The sequence below is a fragment of the Ailuropoda melanoleuca genome, chromosome 13 (genome assembly GCF_002007445.2).
Source record: "Ailuropoda melanoleuca isolate Jingjing chromosome 13, ASM200744v2, whole genome shotgun sequence".
Classification (NCBI taxonomy): domain Eukaryota; kingdom Metazoa; phylum Chordata; class Mammalia; order Carnivora; family Ursidae; genus Ailuropoda; species Ailuropoda melanoleuca.
In genome coordinates, this window is record NC_048230.1 from 50,144,783 (window position 1) to 50,169,706 (window position 24,924).

Here is a 24,924-nt window from a genome sequence, read left to right on the forward strand (position 1 = left end):
TGGACCCCAAACAAGGCACAGAAACTCTAAAAATCTGGGGCTTTGGCATTGAGCACAGCAGGGGGACTTGGCACAAACTGAAGACCAGAGGGGCTTGCAAATGCTTGGCTCCATGCAAGACTCAGTGCCTTTGCACATGCTAGGATGACCAAGATTCAATTACCCTTGAGCGATGGGAGCTCGGAATCAGGCATAGGTATATTTAAAGACTTTTTAGAACCTAGTTTTTTTGGTCTGAGTTTCTGGGTCAGAACAGTGCTGCTGAAAGGCTGGGCTCTTGTAGGAAATGCTTGCCCTTGGGCCCCAACCAGACCTACCACTTCAGAACCTCTGTGGACAGGGCCCAGGAATTCATGCTCCCCCAAGCTCTCCGGGGATTTTTGCACGTGCTAAAGTTGGAGAGGCCCTGGATTCAGAAGCGTAACCCTTAGATACAGCGTGCCTACTGGCAGGTGCACGGTGGACCCACAGCAGAGAGTGGAGACACGTGTGGTTGTGGATTGAGAACAGTGATTCTCAAAGTGTGTGGTCCAGGGAACCCTCGGGGTTCCTGGAAACTTTTCAGAGGGTTTACAGGCTCAAAATCATCGTCCTCCTAGTACTAACCCATCATTTGCCTTCTTTCCCTCATTCTTTCATGGGAACGCAGTGAAGCTTTCCAGCAGCCACATGACGTGTGATTGACATCCTTGCTCTGGGTGCTTGTGATTCTGGCGCCTTAAAGTTATATTAGTTTTCATTTCTAACACATTAAATGTTGATAGATACACTCTCGAGAGACAAAAGCTCTTCGGGGTTCCCAGTAATTTTTAAAAGGGTAAAGCAGTCCTAAGACCAAAATATTCACAAACCCCTGACCCAGCCCTTGTCACAGGGACCTGGTGAGCACCCAGGAGCAAGAATCACCGGAAGCTGTTCTGTCCATTTCACAGGTGAGAAAAATGCGGCTCATAGATTGTACCAGCCGTGGTTCTTGGGTTGCGAGCGCCAGAAACCGACTCTGCCATACTTAGGCGACAGGATTTACTGGACCTCTCCTGGTGCAGAAGCTGGGGAACCAGGCTGGAGAACCGCCCGGGCCGCATCCAGGCCCAGAGGCACAGACCCGATGGCAGCGGTCTGGCCCAGCCGAGAAGCCATTTGCGGTCCCACACGGGATGCAGCTGTGAGGAAGCGGCCCCTGCTCTCCTGGGCGAGACGTGGGCACGGAGCCAGGCCGGGGCAAGTACTCCCCCCTCGAACTTGGTTCTTTCCTCTATTGTTATCAGTTTCAAAGGTAGAATTCAGAGATTCATCAGTTGCATGTAACACCCAGTGCTCATTCGATCCCGCGCCCTCTGTAATGCCCATCTCCCAGCTACCCCATCCCCCTGGCCACCACCCCTCCAGCAGCCCTCAGAGCTTGTTCCCTAGAGTGATGAGTCTCTTATGGTTTGCCTCTTACTCAATTTTCATCTTATTTTATTTTTCCTTCCCTTCCCCTATGCTCCTCCTTCGGATAAATACTGAGTAGTTCAATTGCGGGGTCGTAGGGTAGCTCTGTTTTTAACTTTTTGAGGAAACTCCATTGTGTTTGGAACTTGGTTCTTAAGCAGAAGGACACAAGTGACTTTCTGGAGCACAAGGAGGCCTCTCTCCAGCTCCCAGGAACCCCACTTTGCCAACAGTCACCTGCAAGAGAGCGTCTCCTACAGGCCTCCCAGTGCCTCGCGGGACAGATGGTGAAAGGGACCCTCCCCGGGACAGATGCCGGGCATCGAATGGAAAGCCGACCCTGCGGGCACCTTCGACTTCATGATGACTCTCCTCCCCGAAGCCCCCAGGCCGGCCCAGAGACAAACCACAGCCCCCTCCTCATCGCTCCCAACTCTTGCCAGTGTCTATGCGGCCCTGCCTGGGCTGCCTTCCCCCAGAAGGAACTATCTCACCGGCTTTACTGCAGAGACCACCTGTCAGATGAGATTCGTTGCTCGGAGTTCTGTGTCTCCAAGGCCACAGGTGCTGTCACACGCAGTTTGTAGGTGTGTGGTGGGCACAGGCCCCCAGACACCCCCTTAAACATATGCTTGGTCAGAAAACCACCGCCACCTTATTTACGGTTCACATGAAGAACTGCAGCATCCTTCTTCCCGGGATGCCTGTTAGCCGCCGCAGCTCCGTGACTTCGCCTTTGCTCCCCGCGGAGGCCTCGGGAGGGAGGCCACGCACAGCTGCCCTCGGGTGCCCGTCGTTCCCCCGCCGTGGAATCACACCAGGCAGGGTGCACGCAGACGATGCCGGACTCTGCAGAAGGAACCCATCCGACCCGGCCGAAGCCATGGCCCCGGTGGGGATGGCACTGCAGGATCAAGAGGCTGACGAATGCCATCCACCCACGAGCGCAGGTGGGACAGGTTGATTCGAGGCGCACGCGTGGGGAGGGCTCTTTCCTTTGGGTTTTGTAACTGGGAAGACCCATTGGGCCAGGACTGAAGTCCCCCTGGGCACTTCTGGCCTTGCTCCTGGCCCTCCCTGGTCCCCGTCTGAATCCTTCCCCTGCTGGCCAAGCTTCTGCCGTGACTGGCAGGTTTGGGATCCTGGCCGGGGTGTAGATGACCCACGGCTGCCAGGATGGCCCCGCCCTCGTCCACACTTCCTCTGGCCGGAAGCCCATACAGGATGTCGCGCCTTCCGATCAGGGCACCACGGGCGTGTCTGCTCCGGTAAGTTAACATCCCTGCTCGGGCAGCCTCAGCAGGCGCGGACGAGGCGTCCCCCTGACCCGGAAGGCTGCCATGGAGCCCCTCCATGGGGAACTGCGAAGCATCCTGTGTGCTCGGCCCTGCCAGACTTTGAGAAAGGGGTGGCTTCACCTCTTCCTGTCCTCTGGGGGGACAGTTGTTGGCCTCGCCTGATGTCAGTGGCGTGTGCGTGGGCTGAAGTTTGCCCTTCAGTGCAGGAGAAGGAGGAGGAGAGAAGAGAGAAGGAAGAAAGAGGAGGAGGAGGGAGGAGGAGGGCGAGCTGCTGTGGCATCTCAGGGTGGGTCGGCTGCGACATGCTTCTCCAAAGGATGGGAACAGAAACTTGGCTCAAAGAAATGAAAACCCTCGTGACTCTGATTCGCTGTTGAAGAAAACGGAGCTGGGGTGTCATGAAAGTGGCAGAAACAGATTTTATTGAGGAACCGTGGCAGTGGGGGGGGGGACTTCGGAGTGGAAGGGTTCTGACCACCGCCAGGAGCAGTGGGGACTCCTGGCCAGGGAGCAGGGGTGGGGTGGGGGTGTCAGGATGGCAAATCACTGTTAGGGAACCTCAGGGTTGGGGGGCTCCCGATAAGCTGAACCAACAGGACTCTTGCTAAGGGCAGCTACGGGGGTGAGACACCCCGGAGGGCAGGGGGGCGGGGGGTAAGGACCCTGATCAGACATGGAGGTTGGGGATTCTCTCCACACTGACACAGCAAGATCGTCAGCAGGGCTCTGCCCCAGTGGAGACGGAGCCCAGGGTGGGGCCTCGTGGAGCGGAGGTCAGGGTAGCCTGACTCAAGCCTGGTCCAGAGAGAATCTTCGTCAATATGAATGTGTGAGGGAAAGGGGAAGATATCTGGGGGGGGCAGGGTGCTCCTGAGAGGACTCCAGTGGCTGGCTGTCCATGTACCAGAACCCTGCAGCCTCTCTTTCTGATCTATGGCTCAAACCCTCTAAATCTCCAGAAAGGGCGTGGTTCTCATTCACAGCTGCTGGCCAAAAACCCCCAGGCCAGCCCAACAAAGGCTGCGGAGGGCTCTGGTGACAGCCCCGCCCTACGCCCTGGGATGTACTGACGAACTCAAGACCTTCCAGGGAGCTCTTGGTCCAGTAGGGAAGCAAGGCAAGCTCACAGATCATGCGGCAAGACAGATCCCCACTGCCCACCACGGTCCTATGGAGAGGGAGAGGTTGGTTCTGATTAAGGCGGGGCCTGGGTGTAGGGCAGAGCATCCCCAACATTCTCCCCACTCCCTCACCTCTCTCTCCTTTAGGGAACCACCCTTCCCACTGCAAGGATGGGTGGGTGGGGAGGGCAACGCTACGGACCAGAAGCTCCAACTCCAGACCCAACCCAAGTCCATTCCTGAGATTTCATACCTGGATGCTGGGAGATGGAAGTCCTCTCTCATGCTTAGAGCATTAGGGTGTAAGATCCTTGCTGTCTGTGCCCTTGTGCCCCTGTTCCCATGTGTCCCTGTGTAGTGGAGTGGGGCAACGCCAAACTGATCACACCCTAGTGGCATCTATGAAGCTCCTAGATCAAACATCTCCTGAAGGTATCCCCCGGAATTCTTTAGTTGTGTGAGCAAATAAATTGTCCTATTTTATTTAAGCTGAGATGAGTTGGTTTTTGTCCCTTGCCATGGAGAGAATCCTGTTCAACATAGGGGATCTAAATTACGTTTATGGAGGAGGCATCACTGAAGCGGGTCTTTAAGCAGTGGGGGTCTGGCGAGAGAAGAGGGAATCCAGACAGAGGACGATTGAAGCTAAGGGGTGGCCGGGGAAGTTGAGAGCATAGGTGAGCCCCCCTCCCCTGCTTTGCTCTTCACAGTATTCTGCTTGACTCAGCATAGTGGGCACGCCACAAAATCAGTGACTGATGAGTGTTCGGTTGAATGCGGAACACAACTAGAACACTGTGCTCACAGACGCCTGGAAAGACAGGTTTGGAATCCTCGGGCATCGCCATCCGTCCCAGCGAATTAGCCCTGAGAGCAAGTGGCTAACGGCTCCCTGGCCAGAGACATGTAGCCCCAAGCTTGGTTTCTCCCCGCATGCCCCGTATGTAGAAAACTGCCCAGGACGTGGGATCCCACCGGACTCCTTCCAGGTTCACGAACCTTCCTGAAGGGAACATCTCACTTGAAATCAATAATGACAAACCAACTCCAAGTCAGCTCTTTTGGGTGCCAGCAACCAAGGTGGGAAATTATTTCTCAATTCTGTTCATGGCTTTGGAAATGGTTCGAGACGGTTCCATCCACAAGGATGTCAGGAAGGAGTTAGTGTCTATGCAGCAAAAGGCAGACATTTCAGCGATTGCTCGATGATCTAATGTGGAGTGAGGCTCCCCTTGCCCACCGGCATGGTACTCGAGCGATTCTGAAATGCTGATGATGTTTTCAGACCCAGACTCTGGTTTTTCAGTATCTCCCATCGCACAGTAAATTCTGATGTCAGTCGCCTATTGATTTTACAGTTTCCTTGTTTCCCCTTCCCTTGCTTTCTGTCTGTGATTTTATTTATTGAAGACAACCTCAATAGGCACGCAAACTCTGCCCCGGGGTCCCAGGTCCCAACCCGTGGGCCACACGGGAGTCCGCCTCCCTCTCCAGACCGGCAGTGGGCATTCCTTCTCGTCTGCATCAGGTCAGCAATCTCCAGGGGCCTGATGTGCTGCCGGCCACGGGACCCAAGAGGACTAGGACTCGTTCCCCTTGGAGGAACTCCCTGTCCCATCGGGAGACACACGTACCAACAGAAAGCACAGAACGGCGGCGAGTTCTAGAAAAGTCAGAATGCTTGGGACAACCAACGGGAAGTTCAGGGAGGGCTCAGAAAGGCGGGCGAGAATCACTCTGTCTCCTGTGTCTGTGTCCCTTACCAGGTTCCCCGTGTCACCGCATCTGGTCCTCCCACAACCCCACCAGGGAGACTCACCATCTCCATTTTACAGAGGAAGAAACAGAGGCTCAGAGGGGATGAACCTTGACTGCGACTGAACAGTGCCAGGACGTGCGCCCAGATCACTCTGGCTCCGAGGTAGGTATTGTCACCAACCGCATTATTTTGCAGCTTAAATGATTTTAGAAGTTGCCCCTTAACTGTCAATGTTGCACGGGCCTTTGGAGCTGCCTGGTAAATTGGCTTCATGTCCCTAGTCTCTTTTCCCTTCCGCTTTCTTGGATAGCTACTTCTCAGTCTCTGCTTCTCTCCCCAAATCTCCACTGCTCCCCATTGTCCACCTGGTTCAGAGCCACAGGAGGAGGGTTTCTAAAGTGTCGCCACACCCCCCGCCGACCCCATCCATCCCTCCACTCAGGCACCAGCGCCGTCCATTTGCCTCTGGACCACCCACACTGCCCCCTCTGCTGGGTCATCTCTACTAGCACCAAAAATGCTGTAAAGTTTTCCCCACTTTTTAAGAAAAACCCTCCCCCACATCCATCCCTCGGCCAATCTGGTCAGCTCCGCCAACCACTTCTCACCGCTTCACCAGGCAAAGGGGTCCAAGCTGTCCAACACCTGCCAGAAGCCATCATCGCTGAGCCACTACCCTGCCCCCGGCCCCGCTCCTCCCCTCGTCCTCCTGTCTTCCCCGGCTAGCTTCCGCACAGCTGACGGAATTCTCCTTTCAAGTATGAGCCTCCCCAGGAAAAGACATCAAAGTCCTTGCAGGGACCACGGATCTGAACTAGCCATCTCACCCCTCCCTCGGTTCACAGTAGACTCGCCCGTCACGTGCAAGCACACGCCTCCCTCGGCTGGAACGCTGGTCCCCTCACTTGCTGCAGGCTTCACGTGGAGGGGCCTGGGCCTGCCCCTGCCCTGGGAGCCTGGGTTCTAACGGGCCTGGGACTGGCCTGGGCATGGGGTCTGAAGCTCCTGGTGGCTCAACTGTGCAGCTGAGCTGAGGACCGAGGCTCTAGCCCCTGGCTGTCTGGAAGGCAGGAGCCCAGAGCTCCTTGGCTCTCCCGGTTCTCTCTCTCTCTCTCTCATCAGCAAACTGATGGCTCACATCCCACTGATTAAAGCGGATGAGACAGGAGGGCCCTTCTGCCAAGGACAACCAAGCAACCAACCATCCCATCCAGCAGCCCCAAGGCTGAGTTACCGGCGGAGGGAATGGCTCGGGGAGGCGGGAAGAGCTGTGGGCTGGTGGGTTGTGCTCCCGAGTCGGGGCCTCTCCTGTTCTCTGCTTGTCACTGGAAAAGTTGTGTGCCTTTGGGCAACTACCTAAACCATCTCATCTTTTTTTTTTTTAATTTTTTTTAAAGATTTCATTTATTCATTTCTACAGAGCACAAGCAGGGGGAGCGGCAGGGAGAGGGAGAAGCGGGCTCTCCACTGAGCAGAGAGCCCGATGTGGGGCTTGATCCCACGACCTGAGTGGAAGGCAGACAATTAACCGACTGAGCCACCCAGATGCCCCAACCATCTCATCTTTAAAACGGGACCATCATGGTCCCCAGTCGTGAAGGTTAAATGTGGCAACAACATCTGTTGGGGGTTCAGCACATTCCTGACACATCGGAGAAGCTCGAAGCCTGAGCAGCACAAGGCCACGAGCTCCTGGGGGCGGCTTTCTGGAGTTTGTTCGGCACCCGGCCCCTCCCCGTGCTCAGACATGAGGCTGTGAGCTCCGTGAGGGCAGAAATGGGTCTGTCTTATTGCTGTGACTCCAGCACTTGGAACACATGCGTGGTAACAGAGGGTAAGTGCTCAGAAAGGTTTTTGGATGTTGAATGCAAACAAACACTTACACTGGGGGCTCCTGGGGGCACCTCAAAGAAGTAGAAAGTTACTCCCCTTCACGGCTGCCACCAGGGGCAGGAAGGAGCTCAGGAGCGCTGGACGGGAGCCCTGCTGACACGTTAGGGAGACTTCCGCCACAAGTGGTAGAAGGTCCTGTCTTAACTGGTTTCATAGGAAGATAATTGGTTAGGTCATTGGGCAAGAAATCTAAAGGCAGCCAGCTCCAGGGTCGGTTGCTTCAGTGGCTCAGGAACGGCATCAGACTGTGCTTCTTCTCTGCTATCCTCTGCATGCCGGCTTTGTCTTTGGATGCTTCCCCTCAGGGTCACAAAAAGGCTGCCAACCCTCCAAGCATCTCACACAGATGTGACAATATTCCAAAGCAGGGAAGGGGTCATCTCTCCTTGTAGATCTCTTTGTAAAGTGAGGAAACCTACGGCAGCAGCCCCACCGTGTCTTCTCATATCTCGTTGTCCAGAGCTGACCTGCATGCCTGTTCCCCAGCCATGAGCCACCTGGACGGGTCATCCCTGAGTAGGGGATCAGGTTGGCCTCTTAAACAGAGAAGAGAAAGTCAGCAAAGAACCATCAACATCAGTCCCCTGTACCCCAAGAATTAAACCGTGAAGGGTAGGTAGAAGGAAGGCTGCTGAGTCCCAGGCAAGCATCGTGAGGCAGGTGCCCCAGCCCAGAGGGGCCCATTCCTCATCAGATCTGTGGCTTCTCACACAAGGACTTGGGGACGTCCACTCCCAGTGGACAGGGGCAGGAATGGTGAGGGCAGACGCCTGGTTGAAGAGCTCGTTCCCCTGGATATGACTTCCGCTCAGAACCAGGCCTCCGTGCTCCATTCCAGCGAGGGGATCCAGACCAGTCACAAACATGGTCTGTTGCACCCTCTCATTGCCCTGGCCTGGCCGGGACCCCTGAATGCTCTGGAGCGTGCCAGGCCCCCCCTCCCAGGGAGAGCCACACTCAGGGGCTGGCCAGACCCTGGCTTCTGGGCACCCTGATGGGAAGACATGCCAAGAAAAACCAACTTCCTCAAATACGTTAATAACCACCACACTCTGCTCCCGGATGCCCTGTGTGGCTGATGTGCTTTCCGTCTGTGGAGCGGGGCCGTTCTGACCTCCCAAGCACGTTCTGCTGCGTCAGCTCGTGATACCTGCCACAGACCGTGCCCCTCCCAGGCAGGACAGGAGAACCCCCTCCTTTCCTGGGTCCCCTCTCCCCCCGCCCCCAGCCGCGGGACCCCTGGGTGGGGAGGCTGCCAAGAGGTGGTTGGTAAACTTGAGAGAGTTTCTTTGCCTTTTGAGACTGTTTCCTCACCTGTAAAATGGGGGTGTTAATAATAAAACATAGGGTATAGTTCCGAGAAGTGACAGTTAATACAATTACTATGATTAGTCTAATTACACGATGTGAAATCTGTACCTCGGGCTGGCTCCTGGTGAGCCCACACTCCAATCCCGCTAGACACAGCTGGACTTGCAAAGTGTTTTCTCTTGAGTGAACTCATTCCCGGAGCAGGACACCACCAGTGCTGAGGGCGTGTTTCAGGCTGAGGGGAGACAAAGCCCCAGCATTGTGTCTTTAAAGGAACTTTCTCCTAGGGCCCTGAGAAACCCTCAGGACGAGCCCTCGCAGAAGAGTCTAGAAGGAATGGAGGGGGAGGCATGTGGTTGCGTTGGCTGGGGCATCTCTAAGTGCCCAGACCTGTGCCCTGTCCAAGTCTACAAGGTTTAGAGATGCAGGGGCTCAGGTGGCCCAGCTCCCAAGGGGCGATTAAGAGGCCATTCCCTGCCTCCAGTGCATTCTTGTCTGACTGTGGAAGCAGAAAGAATCTGCTGCATTTCCAGCCTGACTTCCATCTGAGTGCAAGGCTCCCACAGACCACCGCAGTTATGCTAAGCCGTGGTCTCACTACCATTCCCATTCTTCAAGTAAGGAGACGGGAGCCTGCAGCAGACAGTGGAGGCTCTCTGCTCCTGTCCCCCCGAGCCCCCGACCTCTCTGTGCCCCCCAGCCCGGCTCTGCCTGCACCTGTACTCTCGGAGACCTGCAGGGATCCGGCAGGCACAGAGCCACAGAGCCCGGGGTTTTCGTGGCTCAGCCTCCCACGATAACTGTCCCCGGGGACTGATGGGTGCAGGGGTTGAAAGCCCAGCTCCCTTGGCTGGAGTGAGGACAAACCGAGGGACTGTTTCCACTCCAGAGCTGCTGGGGAATTGGGAGAGGTTGGGACTACATGTGAGGTCACACCTCCCAGAGCCCTTCCTTAATAAATCGCTTGCATGCAGACCTCGGGACCTGCTTGGGAGCCTGCCTGACCTTAGAGGCAGGAAGAGGCTGGATCACTGGCCCACGTCCATGCAGGGAGCGCAGTGGGTCTCAGTGGTGTTGGTTCAGGCCCAGAGCTCCCTCCTAGTGCTTCTGCACGTGGCCTAGCCAGGGGCCATCGGCATAGCAGCAGGTCCTAAGGTTCCAAGGAGGGCAAGCCAGACAAGGCCTGGTAGCCCGGGAGACTGCGAGCCCCTAGGTGAAGGGCGCCCTCCTCCACGGGGACTATTTTGGGGAGACCTCAGCTTATGTGTGGGCATACTCATATTAGCAGCACATACTGCATGTCCCCTGGGCTTGACGTGGCTGCTCTTATGGAAGGAGCACTGGACTGGGAGCCAGAGGTGCAGTTCCAGTCCTGGCTTCCCCACCTTCAGGGTGAGTGACCCCAATCGCACGTTCACCCTTGCAGAGTGCTGCTTCGAGTGCATGGGGGGTAGAAACACACTAGCCTCCCGTCAAGGTAGGAGCTTGTACAAGTGTGGGTGTGAGGGGGACACACTGATGAGGTCTGCTCAGCTCATTCTGCACTTGCTTTGGGGTGTAGACATGGAACATCGAACGTGAAGACTGTTTTCCTGGACTCACTTCTCCCCTGGGAGCCCAGAGTACCACTGTCCTCACGGATTGGTGTGCGCCAAGTTCAAACCCAAGTCAGCGTGCATGGCTCCCAAGCAGGACCCAGAAGACAGGAGCTGTCTGTGACAACTCAGACAATGTTACTGCAGGTGGGGGCTCGCACGCCAGAAACTGCATTAACATTTGACAGCCACGGAATTTTCATGGCAAACCTCCGAGGGGGGTATGACTGTCCTCCCACTTGTCAGGTGAGAAAACTAAGGCTCACGAATCATGACAGATATGGAGGGAGAAAGAGAGGTTAGACAGGCAGGGAGGGAGGTGTGCAGGCACTAGGTGAGATGCAGAAATGATTGTTTATGTTTAGAATACTGATTCAAGCAACTTGGAGTTTGTTGTTGTGCGTGTGTGCGTGTGTGCGTGTGTGTGTTTCTTTGTGCTGGCTTATATCTTTCTACAAAATCACAGAAATAAATATATCCTGGTAATAGAATAAAGCCAGAACCCAGCCACCTTTCCTTCCTGCTGCTGCAAGCAGGCAAGCAGGATGGGGGATTACAGTGTCAGAAAGCTGGCTGCAGGGGAGAAGTGTGGCCTCCCACAGTCAATTAATGGCAATAATTACACACTGTAAACAGTCTCGGGTATAATTAAGGCTGGAGGCCCGGGGCTGGGCGTGCACCCTGTTGAGACTGGCATCGTCAGACATGGGGGCTGGAGTCTCAGTTCCCTCTGGGAAACATCAAAGCGCTGGTCTAGCCCTTGGGGTGGGCTGCAGCCTCCTCCCCGCCCCCTCCGTGGTTCATTCTCCTAGGACAGAGCCCGCCTTCTGAGGGGAGTCGTGTTCTGGCCAGTTGCCTGGCTTAGCAGAGGGGACTGGCTCTGTCCTAGTGCTGATGCCCAGAAACAAAGCCCCTAGTGACCCCCCAGGCCCCCGAGAGAGAACCTCACCCAGGGAGGGAGGGGTGGCTTCTCCTTGGACACCAGAAACTCACTGGGTCTGAAAGTGAGCTCACTCTCCCTCTTTTTTCTCCTACGGCGCTGCTTTACCCACAGCTCCAAAACCCACTGCAGGGCTCAAACGCCGAACCTGGAGGTCCACCTTGAAGCCTCTGTGTCATCTCTGACACCCAGTCCATTCACTCACGTGTCCTCTATTTCCACAAATATTAATAGGGAGCCTCCCATGACCAGGCTCTGTGTCAGCACCAAGGATAGTCATTTCCACCTCCTGAATGTGCTCCATTCCCACCCCACCTGCCTGGAGCAAGTCCCCATTGCCTCTCACCTGGACAACCGTTGCCAACTTCTCCCTGATCCCCCAGCTTCCTCCCTGAGTCCACAGGATGAGTGTAGAGGACCCATCCAAGTCTGGCTAGGTCCCTCTCTGCCTAAAACCTCCTAAGAGCTTACCATTATCCCCACGATGGGACAAAATCCTTAGCAAGCTGCAGGATCGGGCCCCAGAAATGTCCAGTCCACCTTCTCCCCTTCTTGCACTCTGCTGCTCCAGCCACGTGGTTTCCTCTCCGCCTTCCCACTTCTGAGCATTTGCCTGGGCCGCTTCCTTTGCTTGGAATGCCCCTTTCCCCTCGCCTTCCCTCACCCAGAAAACCCCAGCTGGTCCTTTACGTCCATTTTATGTCCACAGCCTTTCTTCAAAAGAACTTCTTTTGACCCTCCTGTCTGGGTAAAGCCCCCCAGGGCATGTTTTTAGGATTCCATGAGGTCGCCTTTTGATAGTTAAATATTTTTGTAATTGTGTGCTTAATGTCTTCCCCTCCTGACAATTGGTTGTAAATTCCGTGGTAGCAGGGCCCTGTCTGTCTTGTCTTTTGCATCTCCAGCACCTGGGATGGTGCCTTGCACGTAGCAGGTCTTCCCTTTACTGAACAAATGGGTGAATGTGTAAATGCATGTGTGAATAAATAAATGGTTTCTATTTTCCCCTGGGACCTAGAGAGGCCAACATGTTGCATTTTCTACTTTCTGTTTCTTTGATCCGCCCGAGCATTCTATTTATTTTTGGTTTGATTCTTGTCATTTGTAATTTCGAGCCTCGAAGTTTCCAGGTACCAACAGGTTTAGGGTGGTGGTGGTTAAAGGCGGTTACAAATCATCTGACTTTCCTTTCATGGTGGGTTAAGTTCATGTTGCCTCCACTTGAATCTGGGCTGGTCTATGACTGGTTTGACCACTTGGGTATGGTAAGAAAGGATGCTCTGCCCGCTCTAGGCCTTGGCTTATAAGAGGACACCCAGCCCTCACATCCTTCCTTGTGAAGCCCTGAGCCACTAGGTAAGGAGTCTGACTATCCTGAGGGCACCATGCTATGAAGAAGCCCAAGCTATCCACCTGGACAACTGTGTAGAGAGAGCAAGGGAGAGATGCTGGGCCAGCTCCCAGCCATTTGAGTCAGCTCAGCCCAGGTCCTAGACACATGCATTCCCACTGTGCCCTGTCCGCCTGACCCCCAGGCTGCTGGCACGTGATAGCAAGTTGCCATTTGAAGCCATGGTGCTTGGGATAATTTGTTATGCGGTGGTAGACAAGCAGAAGAGGGGCTCCTCAGCTTTGACAGAGAAGACAATACTTCCAGACATTTAAATAATGCCACATCTGCCCCCACTCATCACATTTGTAAATCCTCCCACGGGAGAGCTTGCTCCTCTAAAGCACTCCTCTAAGTAAAAACAAACAGATAAACAGCATATCCGTGGGTTTCTCACTTATGGGACAGGAACATACTTTTGGTTTTGTGTTTTGGAGAGCCTTTCCTTGTGGTCTTTAATTTTTCCAAAACAGACTCTCAGCTGGTTCTCATTATCCATGTGACTGCTGGAAAATTCTAATCCCTAATGTAAGACCTATATTTTTAAGGACAGCAATCAAGAAAACTGTGTTCAGGAGGAATGGAACGTTCTGGATTGTGTGCATATGGGGGGTGGTGTGGGGAGAGTGCTCTGAGACCAGAAAACCTACCATTTCTTTCCAGTGCATGGTCCCAGCCTGGAGCTCACCTTCCACGGGAGGATGCTGGAGGTGAGATCAGATGGGGATGGAGGTGGAATTATTTTAATGGTTGAAGGCTTTGTCTTTTCTGCCAAGGCAAAGGACCCCCATTCTGGTCATCTATTGCCATGATACGTCTCTTGGCAGAACAGAAGTGGTCCCTCCCTTGAAGCTGGGCTATGAGGGTCTCGTCTGCAGGTGGGGACTTGTGGCCCACAGCTCCTTCCATGGAGACGCATCGAAGGCCTATGGGCCAGCTGCACAAAGTCTCGGGATCTAATACTTGCCAGCAGCTTCCACAGGGCTCCCGTTGACACCTTTCTCAGACTGAGTCCCTAAGAGAACATCTGTAGGCAGGAACATTTTGGGCATCAAGCAGATATCACCTAGTGGAGGAGACACTCCATCTCCCTCCTGGCAGAACAGTCGTTTCCTTCAGGGCAGAGCAGTCAGCTGCTGGGTCAGTGAAAACAGTCAAGAGTGGGAGAGGGACTCTAGAGAGGAAACGAGAGACTGAAGAAGAGGGCTTGGGTGAATCCTAAAATACTGGGGTGAGGGACAACCTGGCTTTTTAGGAGAGAGCAGAGGTAGGAGAGTGTGTGCCGGGGTCCCCACAAGGGACCAGGCTGAGCCTGGGGTGGAGAAGGAGAGGAGAGAACCATAGTCAGAGTGGCCCAGGAGGGTCCCAGGGGAGGATGGGTGACCAGTAGGTCAAGCAGGACATAGGGCTTGATGTGCTCAGAGGTGCCAGAAGGCTGACCCACTGTCATGAGAATGCTCCAGACCCTTTGGTTTTACACACTGCTGCCCACCCAGCGGCTCGGGCCATCTTGTCTTTCCCTCTGTTCTTTAAATCCCATAGCAGCTTCCAGTGCTCCCGAGAGAGAGACTGCCTTCTCTCTGCTGCCCTCACTGTAATCCACGCTGATCTGCCCCAGGCCCAGAGTGGGCTCTGGCTTCTCCAACTCAGAGAGGCCTTCTCTGACCCCTCCCTCACATCATATGCAAAAAGTAATTCTAAGAGTATTTGTAAATCTAAATGTACAGTCAAAAGTATGAGGCTTCGAGACAGAAACATAGGAAGTGATCTTTATGCCCTGGGGTAGGCAAAGAATCCTGGAGCATTGGTTGAAGAGGAAAGATTGCTAAACTGTTTTAAAATAAAATAAAAATTAAGAACATCTATCCGGCAAGAGAAACCAACAAGAAAGTAACCAGCAGGCCACAGGGTAGGACGGAATATTCACAGCATAGATATTCAATAAAGGACCCGGATATTCAGAATATACAAAGAACTCCTGCAAATGAGTAAGAAAAAGGTAACCCACAAGAAAGAGGGCACACCACATGAGGGAACATTCCAGCTGCCAGTCAACACATCAAGGGGATCCACCTCATTACTCATTAGGATAATGCAAAATAAAGGCAGAGCAACATATGACACACACCCACCGGAATTACTAAAATTTAAAACTCAGGCAACACCAGGCTGGGCTAAAATGTGGAGTAACTGCTTGCTGGTGTGAGTGCGAACCAGGTTTGACTTTAACAGATGCTTTGGCAGTATTTGGAAAAGCCGAACGTATTTATCCCTTAGGGTCCATCCGTTCTGATCCTGGGCGGAGACCCAACGGATGGATGTACATGTGTGCACAAAAGCCACGCGCAAGAGCTTCACCCCGGCACTATTCACAACAGCCCCGCGCTGGAAACAGCGCAGTGTGTGCCCCTGTGGAAAGGGTGCGTCACGGTGTCCTTCGTACCGCGGAACCGTGCTCACATCCAGCCACACGGAGGAATCTCGCACGCTTGGAGTGACGTGGAAGAAACCAGACAGCCGAGTGCACCTGCGGTATGGCTCCGTCTACATTCAGTTCCAGAAGGGACAAGACACGTCCATGGGGACAGATGTGGGGCGGGGGGGGGACTGGGATGGGGCGGGAGGCTTCTTGGGCTGGAACACCATGGTCTTCACGGCGTGGTCACCTTGCAAAGGCTCACGGAGCCCAACGCGTGCTTCTGGTTTGCATGCTTTTCCGAATGGGAGTCCTACTTCCATCGAAGTTTACCTAAAATAACCAAAAAGAAAGAAAGCAGACCTAGTCTTCAGCCACTCACTCTCCTGAGAGCCCATTTTATTTTCCTCGAGTACCTATGAGAGGGAGTCACAGGCACATTTGGGGGCTCAGTGTTGTGAGTTCACAGTGTACTTTGCTGCTAAGACGCTGTGCGATTTGGGCGAGTTACTTAGGGTATCTGTGCCTCTGACAACTCATCTGTGAAGTGACCGTGATGCTCATGGCAGATGGGACTTGCCTCATGGGCGGTTGCGAGGCTTGACTGAGTTAATATGTCGAGAGACAGAGAGCGTGAACTTGGACCTGGACTCGTGCACAGATTTCTATGGGCATCAGAGTACTTCCTGTCCTCGGGGATTAGCCGTTGATGTAACGTCCGCCTCCCTGGCTGACGGGCAAGCTTCGAGGTGGCAGGGGTCTTGCCCGTCTTCCTAGGATGCTGCTGGACCAGGTATTTAATAAACATTCATCAAATGACTGAGCAGGGTGTCAGGGGACCCTTGAGGCAGAGCAGCCCCTGAACAAGCAGGAAAGGAGGGATTTTGGGCACATGAGCTGATGGAAAGTCAGTGTGGCCTCCAGTGGAAGGGAGACCATCTGGGACCCCTTACTTGTCCAGTGTCCAGAAGGGGGCTGCTTCCCAAAGAACCACGCTTATGATCAACGGGAACCTTGGGAGGGAAGGGGAGACAAGGGGCGCACGTGGCTATGCCAGCACCCTCTCCCTGCTTCCCTGGGACCCTGAGCCCCCAGAACAAAATTAAGCCTCCAGTGTCTCTCCTGCCACAGTGGCTGTAGCACTTTCTTTCAAGTTATGCCAGGATCACCAAAGACCAGAAACATGTTCTCTGGAGGCACTGAACCAGACGCAAAGTCTCCCCTGCACCCCCGTCGCAGCTCCTTAGAGCTGAGACCCCAGCTCAGAGGAGCAGGGTCCCTGGACCCCAGCCCTGCTGGGCAGTGGGTGGAGGCCAGGCGGCTGGATTTGCCCGGGGGGCGATCGGGGCTGGTGCGGATGTGCGCCCACCGTTCCCAGTGAGCTCTGTTTGACAGGACGTAATAAAACATCTTTTAATCTTTGTCACTGTGGGTAGGCGGAGAGGCCAAAAGTCTCCATGTTTTAAAGGGAAATTTTAATTAGTATGTAAATTCGACTCACGGCATTAAAATGTCATTTGCTAAGTAAATGTTGCCGCGCTCCGAGTTCAGGTATTTATTTGATCCTGTCCTGCCAAGGTGCCTTTGTGGGTTTCCCGAGTGTGTAATAACAGCATTTCAAAAACAAAATGAAATTCTCCCTCTGTTACAATGCACCCGGGTTACGGCTTCGCCGTCGGCGATGTGACTGGAATATTTTAAGGGAGCAGCGGCGGCTCGGGCAGCCGCATGCGTGTCCCCTCCTTCCTGTCTGTCGGAGGCAGCTTCCAGGGGCTGCGAAGGAGACCCTCGCATCCCTGAGTCCAGACCCTCAGTGCTGGCTGGGGGCCTCGGTGGTGCCTGCCAGCTCCCTGCGGAGGGGCAGATGGCAGGAGCGTCCAGGCTCGCGGATTGGAACACCCACCAAGGGAGCGGCGGAAGAACAGCGCCGGCGGCCACGCTTTCCTTAATTCCAAGATAAACGATGGTTTACTGCTAGGGATCCAAAGAGCAGGAGCTGACTGTCCAGCCCTCAATGCACTGGAATTTCACCTGACAGTGATCCGTCATCCTCTGAATGTTACCGAAGCATCACTGAGCCATCCCCGTGCGCATGTGTGCGTGCATGAGTGTGCATGAGTGTGCAGGCAGCTCTGCAGCTCCAGGCTGCCTACCTCCCACAGCAGGAAACCGTTCAGCTCCCAGCCCTGTCTAGACAGCAAGTGGGCCAGCCTTGAGCCAACTCTGTGCGTGTGTACGTGTGTGTGTTTATGTGTGTGTGCATGTGTGTGCACGTGTGTTGGGGCTTGTTCTGAAAATGACTTTCAGATGCACAGACTGAGGCCCCGGGAGGTGGCACCACTGGCCTACGGTCCCCAACACTCCTCCTCCTCGAACCCAGCCCTGTTCTCTGGTGTGAGTTGGGGGGATGAATTGGGAGGCATGTTCAGGAGCCTGGGAGAGGCTGGGACGGAAGTGCCCACGAGTGAGTTGGTTCTCATGCTGCCTGGGCCACTCCCCAGTTATGAACCCCACCCCTCCGGCTGCTACCCGACTCCCATCTTCTCCAAGTCAGAAAATGGCACCGCAGGTCGGGGTGGCTAAGCCCCAAAGCCAGGGCGTCTTCTGGGGCAGCCTCTGGACACCGTCTGCGTCGAGGGGCAGGAGGAGGCCAGAGGAGAGAAGTCAACACTCAGGGACCCTCCGCCTCTTGTACATCAAACCCTCCTGGCCCTGCCAGGCTACAAATTGTCACCATTAAGCACCCAACCCTTGACTGCTGAATATTTACACGTAATGCCCCCTAGGACCCCAATAAAGAGGCATCCCCCCCCACAACCGTCAGACTTGCCCACCTGCCCTAGTGGAAGATAAAATGTGTTTTAGAGGCAAAAGCTTTCCAAATGGCTCTCTCCACACTCTCATTAGTGTGTCCATTAAAAATCTTTGGCGGAGGGCCTCCTGCATGCGGGCTCCTTGCTTAGCGGTGAAGCAGGTAGACAGCTTCGGCCCCAGGAGCCACGGTGTGGGAGGAGAGCCAGAAGTTCCAGGGGAGATTCGGGCAGGGGGAGGCCCTATCCAGAACCCGGGAGCCCCAGTGATGGGGGTGTGTCCTGGAGGGGCTGGGCGGGGAGGGAGGAACCGTGGGGCAGAGGCAGACAGACAGGGAAATGCGGGGGGTCCTCGGAGACAGGACAGTTGGAGTCGGTGCTTATCTCCTCCTTCCGCCCATTGGTTGTGGACAGAGCACGGGAAATGGGCAAGAGCTCGCTGCAGGCGCTGGGCAGGAGGGATGGGGCCAGGAATGGGGGACACTGTACTTTTCAGCCCTGAGAGGCAGCTGTGGGGTGGCTGCTCTCGGCCGGGCACCTGCACCCATCCCGAGTAAAGGCCCCACTCAGGCCAATGAGACCAAGGTGTCCCGAGACAGTCTGTCTACACCAGTTCTTTCTGGGGGCCATCCTGTCCTGCCCCCCCTCCCCCGTGGCATTTGTCAATGTCTGGAGACAGGCCGGGTTGTCACAATCAGGGAGGGAGGTGCTACAGGCATCTAGAGGGTAGAGGCCAGAGATGCTGCCGAATGGAAGAGCCCATCCCCTCGACCGTCTGAACGGAGCCGGTGTAAGGAGCAGACTCTGTCAGGGGAGCCAGGCTGGAATCAGGGCCGCGGCTCACTGGCTCTGGGAGATCAGCTCCTCTGAGCCTCGGTGTCCTTGAGGGGTAGCTGGTGATCATCACAGAGCCTGTTTCAGAGCTACTGCCCTGGAAGCGCCCCGCATAGCCCCCAACCCCTTCAGCAAGCTGCAGTCTTCACCCCTGTGCTGGGACTTTCAGCCCATTCTGATCACAGACCGTTGCTCCCGCCAGACTTGCCACACACGAGGAAGGGGTGGGAAACGGCTTGAGCCTTTGTTTCCCCGACAACTTTACCGAAAGAGCACTGTTCCAGGCTACGTGGCCCTCCACCCCCTGCCCATGCTCCGGAGTTTCCAGTCAATGACCAGGTTTTAGTATTTCTGAATACTGAAAAGCTCTGAATGTGTAAAGATGCTTCTGTGGGCCTTGGAAGGGTCTATACATCGGTAGGAGCTGGGATGAGGTTTTGCCTCCTGAAAGGAGACTCAGCTTTACCTCCTGCCGGCTCCCTCTCACCATTGGCAAAGTTGTAAAAGGCCGTTTAGCAGAGCTGGCGGATTAGCTCGTGGGCGCGCTTCTGGGGAACGAGCCCAGGGAAGCACGCCACCCGCCACACCACTTCCTACAGTGAAAGTCCGAGTCGGTGGTCCTCGGCCCTCACCGCACGTTGGAATCACCCGGGGAGATTTGAAAGCACGGATGCCTAGAACCCGCCCTGCAGGGCTGACTTCATGGGTAGGACGGTGATCCAACGAGCAGCGGGCCTTCAAAACTGCCCAGGGTGACTCTCACGGACAACCAGGGCCGAGAACCACGGCTCACTGGCTGCAGTGGGTGGGATGGCGAGAGAGAGGGAAGAGCAAGGGGCAGAACTTCTTGCATGAGGCCAGGAGCCAGAATTTCTGGGGAAAGGGTTCTTGGGCCCCAGGTCCAGGATGGGCTTGGATAAAGTCAGGTAGGGCCACCTGGGTTGTCTCCAGCACAGGAGGGCAAAGGAGGGCACAGGAGCGCTGCCCAAGTTCCCAGAGCTTACGCCCCAGTGTGAGCTGAGAACTCAACCCCATCACCTCCCACCACCACGGACGTGTGCCCTGGGAACCGAGCCTGTGTAGTGACGCCAAGCACATGGGGAAGCCTGGGTATGACCTTCTAGTTCTCCTTCACCCTGTTCCATTCCTCTGACCTTTCCTGAGAACTGCCTTTGTGCCAGGCACTGTTCTAGATTCGGAGACACAGCCAGAAAAAGGATAGGACCCTTGCCCTCAAGGAGCCTACGATCTAGTTGGAGAAACGAATAACACACAGGGGATCAAATAAAAAAGTAAGAACGTTTCCGACAGTAGTAAGTGCTCTATGGACAATCACACAGCAGTCCACCAGAAGAGGGAGGGGTCATAAAACCCCTCAAGGCCGATGGGAAGGGTAAATTAAATAATTCATGAAAACAGGCACCGCGCAGTAACGGGCCCGAGGCCGGTGTCCGACTTAATTCCACTCTGCCAACCCCAGCACGTAACAGCGCATGGTGAAGAGAATCCACGTGGCATCCATCGGGAGGAACATCAAGGAGGTAAAAGTAATTTTGAGAAAAGCGATGGAGGGTAGAGTATAGAGTCTTCTCCGGCCCAGTGGGAGGCACCAGGGTAACTACGCCAACGTAGTTAGCGTTTCCCTTGATATCAATCTCATGTCCCTGCACAGCTGAGGAGGCCTGAGGGGTCCTCGTCAGCCAGGCCACCCTGGGCGAGCTCTCTGCTGCTACATTCAACAGACAACCGTCCATGAGTTGAGGGGAGCCCAGGAGACCCCCCAGAACAGGGCCCCAGACCCGCCTTGTCCATAGGTTGCGAAGCTGGCCCAAGGCAGGCTGTCCGACCCCAGGGGATGGAGTCTGGAAAGTGGCCAGATGAAGACTGACCTACGTGGGCAGTTCCTGCGGCGTCCCCAGCACCTGGACCGGTGCCTGGCCTGCAGCTATGCTCAGGTCGTGCTTGTCAGGGGGCAGGGGTGGGGTGCGTGCTCTCGGCCGGCTGTGCTCAGTGACACGGCAGACAGGCGGTCATGTCCATGCACTGGCTGGGGGGGCGTGAGAAAGGGGCTGAGACGGGGCCCTTCCTCCAGGAGGTCCGAAGGGGGAAAAATGAAGGGCAGGAACCCCGATGTTTTAAAGGAAAGGACTCCTTTCAAGATGAACTGAAATAAAGAGTGACCTCATTTCATAAGCAATGTGGAAAGGGGAAACGGTGGGGGACTAGCTCGGGCTCCATGGGTGAGAGACCCCAAGGAGACCTGCATATGTTTCCCGGTGGGAAGGCCGGGCGGGGGGGGGGGTACTCCAACATAACACAGCAGGTGGCGGGGGGACAACCCCGCTTTTCTCCCCGTGGCCCCTGGCACCAGGGAGTGGCTGGGTCACAGGTCCCCCCAGGTCTGTTCCTGCTGCCCTCGCCTCCATGGAACGAATGAGTGAACCGGTGACTCAACATAGGCCCAGGAAGTCTCCCGAGTCACATACACGGCTGTGGTCCAGCTGTGCCCTGACTCGCGGGGTGAGCGTGGGCCCAGCCTCCCGCTCTGGGCCTCGCGTTCCTCCCGTGTTTAAGTTGACAGACTCCTTTTGGTTGTCCTTTACTGGGTGACCGACCGGCCCCACTCCACATTAGCCTAGGTCATGGGATGGGGGCGGGGGGGGCTTGCCGAATCAAGTCACCAAAACTCAAGACCCCAACTAAGTAAGTCGATTCTGTTTTTTTCAGGCTTTTTATTTCAAAGCCGTGACCCTCAGGAGCCGAGGGTGCAAGGGACCCTCCAGGGACAGGAAGTGGGGCTGGGCTCCGTCTCCTGGGCTGTTTGGATCCTGAGCTCAATTTGTTCGAGGCACAGCATGTTTTCTCTGCAGCCTGGGGAGAGACATAAAGGACTCACGGTTATCAATGCATCATCCCGCAGAAATGAAATGCCTCTCAGGAATGCATTTCAAACCTCCATCCTGCGAGCCCAGGGCCATGTGTTCCCGTTGCCTACAGACCGGTGTCTGGGCCCGATCATCGGGGATTTGCATGGGCCTGTTGGGCACACTCCTGTGGGCACGAGGCCACCGAGCAGAAGGGCGGGGCTACCATGATCCCCGTCTCACGGATGAGAAAGCTGAGCCTCACAGCAGCTGTCCTGTGACCAAGGTCACACACCTAAGACAGGGGGACAGCCGGGATTTGAAACCAGTTGCCTGGGAGCCCAGCTTCCCTCTGCATCTAAGTGTCCAAGACTGATAGCATCAGGCCCCTTTCTCCTGCCCTTACCTACCTCCCACCCACTTGCATAAGTGCCTAAGGACAGCAAACCCCTAACCGAGAGCCAGACGCTAACCCAGGCCCCCCCCGATCCTAGCGATGGAGCCCTTTACCCATGGTGGACACCCCTTCTCCCACTCAGTCATTCCCAATACTCATGGGCTAAATAGGGTGAGAATTTGGAAGTCAATACCTACATGAGTATTTAGAAGTTTCAGCAGAATTTTAAACAGAAGGCCTGGAAAGAATGCTGGCATTTTCTGCCCCAGAGGGGTGCTTCCAATGCTGGCGACATAGCCCGGGAGAAAGTTTGCTCAAGAACACGAGAGTTAAGGAGAAATACACGATGATTTATCATTGCTCCCCACCCATCCTTCTGGCCAATGAGTGATTTATCTGTGTAGGAATATTGACGGGTGTCTCCGATGGGACAAGAAGATTGCATTCTTTGGGTTTAATACTTCCCTTGTGTGGTTTAAATCCTCCCAGTTCAAGAGCGGCTCCTGGGGGCTTATGATCCTTGAGCGCAGGGGGAGCAAATGTGAGGTTGGCCTGGAGACCCAGCATTGTCTCGGGCTTTCAGGAACTTCCCTTTAGATGAAAACCCAGCAAGGCAGGGGAAAGTGCCAGAACAATTAGAAAGAGTTGCCTGTTGGAGGGTTTTCAAATCTCTTTGAGAGCAGAGATTGCACTTCCTTCCAAGAAGGTTACCTGTCCAGGTAATAGCTGAATCGCCTCGTTTCTCTGGGGGCCTCATGAAAAGGCTCTGGCTCAGGGAGCCAGACACCAACCCTTTGAAGAAGAGAGATGACCGCGTTAAACTGATTTGACCTTGTAGGGGGGGATGCTCAGAGCCCAGCTGCCCGTCTAGGGGTTAAGAGCAGATTCTTTCCAGAAAGAAATGAGGCAGCTCTTCCAGCCTGGGGCCGGAGGTGACTTTTTTCCCTCCCTCGGATTTCTAGGCAGTGAAATAAAATTTTTAAAAAGCCTCATTCGTATAAGGGTTCTGTTTGCCCTGGAAAGAGTCAAGGGAGAAAGCCATGGGGGGAAGCAACCCGGCTTGCAGGTAGAGGGAGCGAGGCACAGAGAGAGAGCAAGTGACTCACCCTGGGTCAGGAAGCCAAGCAGTCTCCAGGTGATAGGAGTCCAGTCTGTGTATCTGGAACATTCTGGAACATTCATCTTTCCCCTAGAGTGGGGTTTCCAATCACACCATTGACCTGTGGGCTGGATGTTCTTTGTGGTGGGGGCTGCACTGTGTATTTTGGGGTGTTAGCAGCTTCCCTGGCCTCAGCTGCTTGACTGTAGCCCCAGCCCCACCCCAGTGGTGACAACCACTCCAGAAAGGCCCCACTGTGCCTGCTAAGAACCCCCTGCCTAGAGTATAGGGTGGCTCTCTCCGTGTGTCTTGTTTGAAGAGCACAGGGCCTAGACCTTGGTTCTCTTGATTTTCTATTTCTTTTCATTATTCATTAAGCAAACACTGTCTGAGGGTCTCGTCCAGGGGGTTGCGGGGTGTCCCTATGGGGTGTCTCTGTGGAAAGTGCACGCAGCATGCGGGGACCCCGGGAGTGGGCGGCTCAGACATCGCACCTGCAGGAGGCAGACCTTGGGCCTACAGCTGCCCCTTCCTTGGGCCACGTTCTCCTAGAATCCTGACATCCCTCACCCCTTCCCCCAGCCTCCTTCTTTCTCATCAGCCCTCTGGCCGCTCACTCCTTGGGCACCGTTTCCTGGAGCAGAACAGAACCACCCTGTTCTTACTAGGAGGAGAACTTCTCACTGAACTAGGCTCCCTGCTAAGCTCTGTATGCACACCCCACAAACAGGGGCCTGATAGCCCTGCAGGGTGGGGCTCAGGTTTCCATTCCCCGAGGAGACTCCACACCCCCACGGGGACACCAAGCCTGCTCTCTGTGCCCCACCGCCACTCACCCGCCCTCTCTGTTCTGCTCTGTCCCACCCAGAAAGGGCTTCCCACTGCATGTGGTGACCTTCTGTTGGGGGGGGTCGTCCACTGTGGCCCCCAGGAGCAGCCTCACCTGGGCTGGATGAGGGATTAGGGCTGGTCCATCAACATCCCAGCCTCCTCATCCCAGGGGCCCTTACTCCGCCCTGCCCCCCGGGGTCGGCAGTGGAGGGGGGCCTGGTGCCCATAGCAGTGACCTCAAGCCACTGTCTGCCGTTCCCTGCTCAGGCCCCCACTCCCCACCGATGCTTCCTGGGAGGGACTCCCAGAGAAACTGCTTCCCTGCCTGGGTCGGAGTCGGCCTCTGGGGGAGCCCAGACTAAGAGCCAAGTGCACCTGCCCTCACATGTCCTGCACACGCTGCCTGCCTCTGACCATCTCTGTCACCCTGTGGGCTCCATGGTCACTGCAGAATAATACCAGATTCTTGTCCTGTGCCCCCCATCTGTCCCATGTCGCCTCTCTCACTTTCTTCCAGCCACTCTGGGCCTCCTAAAGCACAGGACCCTCAGGGCCTTTGCACATGCTGGCCCCACAGTCTGGAATCCGCTCCTCCAGGTCAGCACGCGGCTGGCTCCTTCGCCTCTCTGCTGGCCAGTCCCTCCTCCGTGAGGCCTGCTCTGACCCCCGTGTCACGCAGCCTCCCCGGACCAGCAGCCACACTCCATCCCGTCACGCCGCTTTGCTGCGTCCACACTCAGCTCTCTGAGATGACTTTCTCCGTGCACGTGTATACCTGCCGGCTGCTTCTCCTCCTTCCTCCACACCAAAGGGGAGCTCCACGGGGGCAGGAACCTCACCCACCTTAGTCACTGCACCATCGCCACGGAGGCCAGGCCTGGGGGTGGTAGGGTTCGAAGGCTGCTTATAGGAAGATTGACAGCGCAGATCGT

The 24,924-nt window shown here is 55.4% G+C and overlaps 1 protein-coding gene and 1 long non-coding RNA gene across 8 annotated transcripts; one reads left to right on the plus strand and one right to left on the minus strand.

Annotated features, from left to right (window-relative positions):
* The first annotated feature begins 2,591 nt into the window (after window positions 1–2,591).
* Window positions 2,592–16,749, plus strand: LOC105235975. Of its 7 annotated transcripts, XM_034640282.1 has the most exons (9): window positions 2,592–2,702; window positions 3,696–3,916; window positions 4,001–4,155; window positions 4,564–4,676; window positions 4,802–4,933; window positions 5,382–5,774; window positions 6,232–7,446; window positions 10,378–10,657; window positions 15,019–16,749. In XM_034640282.1, exons 1-6 carry the CDS (start codon window positions 2,592–2,594, stop codon window positions 5,715–5,717), a joined length of 1,068 nt encoding a protein of 355 aa, XP_034496173.1. In that variant the 3' UTR covers window positions 5,718–5,774; window positions 6,232–7,446; window positions 10,378–10,657; window positions 15,019–16,749. The 7 variants fall into 7 exon arrangements, 2 of the variants coding, with proteins under 2 accessions (XP_034496173.1, XP_034496172.1); XM_034640281.1 differs by having other exon boundaries at window positions 2,611–2,702; window positions 3,716–4,155; XR_004619489.1 differs by lacking the exons at window positions 2,592–2,702; window positions 4,001–4,155 and having other exon boundaries at window positions 3,276–3,916.
* Window positions 16,750–21,523: 4,774 nt separating this feature from the next.
* On the minus strand, window positions 21,524–23,948 carry LOC117795803. The gene is made up of 3 exons (XR_004619959.1): window positions 23,169–23,948; window positions 22,260–22,854; window positions 21,524–21,672 (listed from the first exon to the last, which is right to left on the minus strand). It is a non-coding gene; the product is annotated as an uncharacterized LOC117795803 (long non-coding RNA).
* Between the last annotated feature and the right edge of the window lie 976 nt (window positions 23,949–24,924).

Excerpts from the sequence above, each read along its gene's own strand:
- LOC105235975 (XM_034640281.1), top strand. The coding sequence starts at position 2,611 with ATGGCCCCGCCCTCGTCCACACTTCCTCTGGCCGGAAGCCCATACAGG. Across the intron at positions 4,156-4,563 it reads CATGCTTAGAGCATTAGGGT|TATTCTGCTTGACTCAGCAT; the intron begins GTAAGATCCTTG and ends TGCTCTTCACAG. Across the intron at positions 4,934-5,381 it reads TTTGGGTGCCAGCAACCAAG|GTCAGCAATCTCCAGGGGCC; the intron begins GTGGGAAATTAT and ends CGTCTGCATCAG.